Raw genomic sequence first — 7,111 nt, 5'->3', positions numbered from 1 at the left:
AAATAAAATATAAAATACAAACCCAAAAATAAGATGTAAAAATTTATAAATATGATTTACTATTTAATATTTTTTATTTTAAAAAAATGTTAATGTTGAATTATATTGTAGCGTAGTCTAAATTTATTTGTTTTATTATTATGATATTTTAATTGCGAGCATGAGAAGTTGTTGTAAAAAAAATTATTGAATATATTTCATCAAAAGTTTGTAAAAAAAATAAGTTGTTCTGGCATCAGAGTCTATTTTAAATATATATAATAGACGCTAGATTTTAATAATTGGAAGTATTTTTTTTAATAATTTTTCAGATATTCGTATTTTATGATTATTTTTAATAAATTTATGTATTTTCTGTCAAATAGAATATATATTTTTATTTTATAAAATGTTACTAAAAAAATGAATTGACATTAATGAGTAATTTAATTTTTAACGTATAAAATCATTACTCACCATAAGTGAAATAATATAATTGTTCATAAAGAAAGATTAAATAGAGAACATTTATGTCGATATTTATGAGTGATTAGGTGGTTTTTTTTATTGAATTTAATGACTAATAATATACTTTCAAAACATATATATATATATATAGTAAACTTTTGTTGATTATATTTTTCAATTACTTTCAATTACTCATTAATGTCAATCAATTTATAATTTCTTTCAATTTAGGTCAATCAATTTTTAAGTAACATTTTATACAATAAAAACAAAAAATACACAAATTTATAAAAAATAATCATAAAATAAGAATATATGAAAAATTATTAATCTATTATCTATCTAAAATATATATAACAGATAGATATAATAGATAGATAGATAATAGATTAATAATTTTTAATATATTCTTATTTTATGATTATTTTTTATAAATTTGTGTATTTTTTGTCAAATAAAATATATATTTTTATTGTATAAAATGTTACTAAAAAATGGATTGACCGAAATTGAAAGAAATTATAAATGGATTGACATTAATGAGTAATTGAATTTTTAACGTATAAAATCATTATTCACCATAACTGAAAGGAGGATATTTATTTCGATATTTATGAGTGATCGGTGGGTTTTTTTCATTGAATTTAATGACTAATAATATAAATTATTACCATTGGTAAATGACTAATAATATTATAAAATAATTTATAATTTATTATAAAATAACTTATAAAATAATTTGATAATAATATAAATTATTATCATATTGTAAAATAATTTATAACTTATAAATTGATTATAAATAATTGTAAAATAATTTTATAAATTATTACCATTGGTGAATGACTAATAATATTATAAAATAATTTATAAATTTATTATAAAATAACTTATAAAATAATTTGATAATAATATAAATTACAAATTATTATCAAATTGTAAAATAATTTATAAATTATAAATAATTGTAAAATAATTTTATAACTTATAAATTTATAAAATAGTATTATTATTAAGAAGAGGATTGAAGGAGATTAGACATTGAGAACATGATTGAGATGAGAGAAAGGAGGAAAGGTCCACATCAGCTAAAAGCTGATGTTGGAAATATTTGTATAGGTAGATGAAATAGACTGAGGTAACATTCGGGGGTGAGGTGGCATTCGGAGGTCTGTTTGAAATATATATAATAGATAATAGATATAATAGATATGGTGTGTTTTCTCTTCGTCTACTTATAGTTATTTTAGTCCTTGCTGCATTATATTTGTTTCCTTTAATCATACCTGTCACTGTAAGTTGTGTACTTAGATTGTTGACAACTATACATTACTTCTCGTAGCTTTTTATATAGAACAAAAGACCTCAGGTAAACATAGCACAATCTATATATAGAACAAAAGACCTCATGTAAACATAACACAATCATTTTTTTGTTTCTCGTGGAATGGGTAACACAATCCATTTTAGGGTCCTAATACCCAGTAAGTAGAGTCGCCTTCCTAGACTAGAAGTCAATATTGTTAGGTTGGATACCATGTTCCGAGACTTCGCAGTTGTGTCTGAGTTTCTTTACCATTTTCTCTACAGACCCAAAATAAAAGTAGCTCTAATGTCATGTGAAAAATATGAAGGCAAAATATTTTCTAAACATGCTTGACTGAATTAACACCCAGCAAATAAATTCCAAGTGCAATTTATAAGATGTTATTACGCCATCTCTATTCTATAAGATGCATTGAACCTATTCTTGTTGTACAACGAATCTAAACTACTTGGGAAGTGGATCCTTGATGAGGTATATGGATATGGAACATTAATGAGGTCTTATTTCCAACCATTTCCAACAGTATCATGTCTATCTCTTAGATACTTTTTAGCCAGTGTTTTCCAACAGTATCATGTCTATCTCTTAAATTCTTTTTAGCCAGTGTTTTTAAAACCAAACCGGTAATCGACTCGGTCGGGGTAGTGGGTCATTGTCCAAGCAACGTGTTGTATCTTAGTGTGACTATGTCTATGTCGTGTGTTTCTAACAATAGTTCCTTGCAGGGAGGCAGCTTACATGGAAAATTTAAAGATGCAACTCCATTTCGTAGTTCAGTGAAGATTGGTGATTTTTAGTCTTGTACTTCGAAAGATTGGTTCGAAAGATTGGTGATTTGGTCCTTACAGTTTCAATCGTTTAAATAGAGTCCTTGTACTTTTCAGATTGATGAAATATGTTTCCCGAGTATGCAGAGACTTCTGTTTGTGATATTTCATGAGCCTTTGTTGACATACTAGGCCTTGGTGTAAGTAAATGATGAAACAATTGAAACAGGGTATAGTCAATGGTAAGTAACAATTCTCCTGTCAAACCTTAAATAACAATGCAGCAATAGAAAAATTTGAGAATGAAATGTTTGGACAACATTTCTTGTAATATTTAGTACACCACATTTTCCCCCTAAATATAAGACTCTATGCAATATTTAGTTTTTAAATATATCTCTTATTAATATTATTAATTTGTCTTGGAATATGAAAAGTTAACATTGAATGCATCTTTAAACAAATGATAGTTTAATAATAGCCATACAAATTATCTATCTTAATTACACTCACAATTTTTCTTAATAAGAATCTTATAAATATGGAGTATATTTTTTAAATTCAATAGAAACTTTTATTTCTCTAAAGTGGTCAATGCGTGGCCATGAAGGTTAATTATACATTTTTTTTAATACTTAATTAATGTAATTGATTGAGAGATAAATAAAGTCTGATTTGTTTCAGTCACAAATCAAACTTGTGTTCTCTCGAACAATTTGTCCTTAACTGAAAATGATTAATCGCTTGAGTCAAATCATTTAGTTAAATAGATTATGTTCATCATCAATCATTATCTATAACCATTTATTAAACATCAACCATAATTTATTTACTGATAATTTAATCAACTTTATTATTGAATTGACTTTAATCCACAAGCTGCCATAGAAGATTATTAACCATTGACATTCTGTTTTTTACAAAATTTATTGAAAAAAATTATTTAAGTAGAAGTAAAAAAGAGTAAGAATCTAAAAAATATAAGAAACATATTGAAATAATTTTATAATCAAGATCAAACGGTATTGCAATATCAATTTCTCAAAATTATAAAAGTCTGATATTTTAATAATTTATTGTTATTATTTTAATAATATTTACTATGTTGTTCATAGCTTGTTGCTTCACTACTTACTATCCTAGGATTTGTACATTTTTTTAGTGTAAATGTGTTTCTCCCCTACAGTATCTAAACTTAAAGTTTAAAAATAAAAATGTCAATAAATATACTGAAAATTTGAGCTTTATTATTAATATGTTAATAATCTTGCTAATGTTGCAGAATTTACTCGAGCTTTATTGAAGTCCTCTTTCAATGTATTCAATATGGGAGCTCCACTATGGATTTCTCTAACGATCCATGACCTTGTACGATCATAGCTTTTGGGCCTGAGCCTTTTCTTTGATGCATTAGTCAAAAGATAGATACTCTCAATAAGGATGACAATTACAAAGGGAAATATTTTACTGCATACTTAGAAATGAAAGATAATATGAATTATTTTAGGATTTTTTTTTTTTAAATGCGACAACTGTTATGATACGGAAAATAATTTTGAAGAAATTATTAGTGCAACGAATAGATAACTATTTCTGTTATATTTTATTTCATGTCACTCTCCATTGAATATCCAAATTAACATAATGTAATAGTTTGCTTGAGAGACAAAGAGAATATTCATCCAAAAATGTGACTTGGCATAATTTTATAAAGTTTTAAATTTATATTAATTTCTTAAAATTAAGATAAATAAAATTCAAAATAGTAATTATCATTATAGAAAGATTGGCGAGTTTGTCTATTAAATTGGAAGATGGTTATATTTTTTTATTAACCTTTGGTATTTTATTGGAATTCTAGTCTCCTTTGTTTTCTCTATATTGTTAACATGATATCTAAAATTTGATTGGATTCTTTTGAATTCTTTTTTATATCTATAATTTGGGAATATAAGCAATTCCGAGGTAATATCTTCTCTTCTTGATTTGGCATTGTTTGGTTTTAATTGGTATGTCAAAAATTTGTTCACGGCATGTGGCTTCCCATTTGGTAGAAGTATTTGATTGAACACATTCTTTTAATTTGAAGAATTGCATCATGTGGTTTCCTTTGAAGCTTTCATTTGGATTTCATCTCGTGTCTGCTTTGATATTTGAAGAAACAAATCTTTAAGCCGCAATTTTGTGGTTTTCTAGTGCAATTTTGATGGTTTGGTATGATTAAATGTTCCTCTCTTTATTAGCCTTTCTGTTTTAGTTGTACATTTTTATTGATTGCTCTTCTCTCTATTAGTGGTACTTCTGTTTAGCTGTTTATCTCTTTATTTGATATAATTCGATTTTGTTTGGTTCTTCTATCTATTGGTTTAATTTTTTCTCTCTATAATAGTCTATTTCTTTGGCTTCTACTCCTCTCATTATTGGTTATGATTTTGATTGTTTTATTTTGATCTCTTAAATTTTAGTCTTATATTATTTATTATTGAGTATGCTTTTCATTTCTTGATTGACCAAGATTCGATTTATTTAAGTTGTCTTGTCTTTTTATATTTTATTATATATTCTCTATATAACTTTTATTCATAAAGGTTTGTAATCTATTAAAACTCTAGTTTCTTTTATTCTCTTTTCTCTATAATTATACTAGTAGGCCCAATGTGAGCCCTATTTAGATTTGATATGATTGTTAAAAATATTTGATTTAATTGTAATTTTTGTCTACTTATTTTAGCTGAATCACGAAAGTAATCTTCCATTTTATTTTATTTTTTTATCAATTTTGGTCTCACAAACAGAATTTTGGTCAAAAATTTGATGAAATATTATTTTTATATATATAATTATTGTATCACGAGATTTTGAGGCATGTTGTGGCTTAAAACATTTCATCAAATTTTGGATTAAAATTATGTTTGGGGACTAAAATTTGAGAGAAATAAAATGGAGCGATTATTTTCATAATTCAGTTAAAATAAGGAGATCAAAACTATAATTAAGAGAGAAACACAATTATTTATGTATTTTTATCTTTAGATTATGAGTAAAAGATTATTTCAAAATTTGAATGACACATATTTAGTATAGATCAATAATAAAAATAACTTCAAAAAAAATTGAAATATTAATAATATTTTCTGGTACATAAAATCAAGAGATTTTTATAAAAATATTAAAATTTTATAGAGATGAAAAATTTCTTTAATCATAATTTTTATATTAATTTTTTTTTTCTATCAAATAAAAAACATAGCATTTTTTTAGTTATGCTATTTACATGGCTATAACAAATATTATTAATATTAAAAAAAAAAAAAAAAAAAAGACTGTTTGGTGGAAAACACAGTCAACTTAGAGTCATTAGCGCGTTTTGTTGTTACAGCCTTCTTAACATAAATACTAGTATTTTTTTTTTTTTTACAATTAAAAATTAAAAAATGGCACTAATCAAATCAAATCAATTGACAATAACGCTTAACGAATTTTAGCATGGCCCCGGCTTCATATATGACCAGCAGTTTATGAATTAGACCAAATTTTTTGCAGTAAATGTGTATAAGGGCCCCACAAAAATAAACATTTTTAATACAAAAAGCAGTACTTGGCTACTTGCATGGTTTTCTTCACGTCGACCACATTATCTCTCTATTATTGTTTTGGATTTGTGGCTGAAAAACAACTTTTCATGAACTATAAGATATGGAACACCAATAATTTCCATATTCATCATGATGATGGGTAATAACTAATAATTTTTCAAGTTTCAACAATTTTGCTCGTGAAATATCTTGAAGTGGAATTTATTTGTCAATGTTGTCCTGTGCAAAAATCGAATCCAACTACACATAACCATTTGTAAAGCATCGTAAGTCGGTTATTAATGATAAAAAATTTGCGCCTGAAAATCATATGTGTTTAATTCACTAAATTTTTTCTGAATAATAAATGCTGAAATAATTTGAACACAACAGTTAATATGGACAAATATATTTGTAAAAAGAGGAGATTAAAAAGCAACGTAGTAAGCATAGGAAGAATTCACAATGTGTGTGAACGTGTTGAAAGCTAAAGGAAGGGACACTTGGAAGATATAAGTGGTTGTGCCACGTGTTGGCACATTTGAATTTGAGAGCAAAAGGAATCAAATAGCTAAGAAGTTTTGTTTAGGATAGAAGCTCAGCTAAGAAAATAAAAAAGAAGAGGAAGGGAATAGAAGAAGGAATCTTGTAGAAAAGTGATTGAAAGAGAGGGCACCCCACACACAAGGGTGTATGTGTGTGTGTGGGCATGGAATGGGCTTGCAAATTGCAAAGTGTTGTAATAATAGCAACTAAATATGTGCACCTTCCTATGCTCCTAAATAAGGGCCGTCAAATGTCCAGCCCTACCAACAATATGTACATAACTTTCTTGCCTGTCGGATAAGGGTACCAACACTATCTCAAGTGTGAATTTAAAGTCTTGTGTCATATGACAAAGACACATTTTCAACATTTTTTACAGAACTAATCATTCATTTCATCTAAAATTCTACTTCTACAATTAATCAATTCTTAGTTAAATTTATAAATGT

The 7,111-nt window shown here is 25.9% G+C and overlaps 1 protein-coding gene across 1 annotated transcript in view; it reads left to right on the top strand.

Annotated features, from left to right (window-relative positions):
* LOC101513955 (DNA-directed RNA polymerase I subunit 2) overlaps nt 1-2,903 on the top strand; it is a 6,813-nt gene extending 3,910 nt beyond the window's left edge. Inside the window, exon 5 of the mRNA XM_027334280.2 lies at nt 2,500-2,903. Within this exon, the coding sequence (XP_027190081.1) occupies nt 2,500-2,571 (72 nt within the window). The 3' untranslated portion in view covers nt 2,572-2,903. The remainder of the gene's footprint in view (nt 1-2,499) is intronic.
* The last annotated feature ends 4,208 nt before the right edge of the window (nt 2,904-7,111 follow it).

This window comes from Cicer arietinum, chromosome 1 (assembly GCF_000331145.2).
Source record: "Cicer arietinum cultivar CDC Frontier isolate Library 1 chromosome 1, Cicar.CDCFrontier_v2.0, whole genome shotgun sequence".
Taxonomy (NCBI): Eukaryota; Viridiplantae; Streptophyta; class Magnoliopsida; order Fabales; family Fabaceae; genus Cicer; species Cicer arietinum.
Note: the sequence above shows the minus strand (reverse complement) of the source record. Positions and strands in the feature narration are given on the sequence as shown.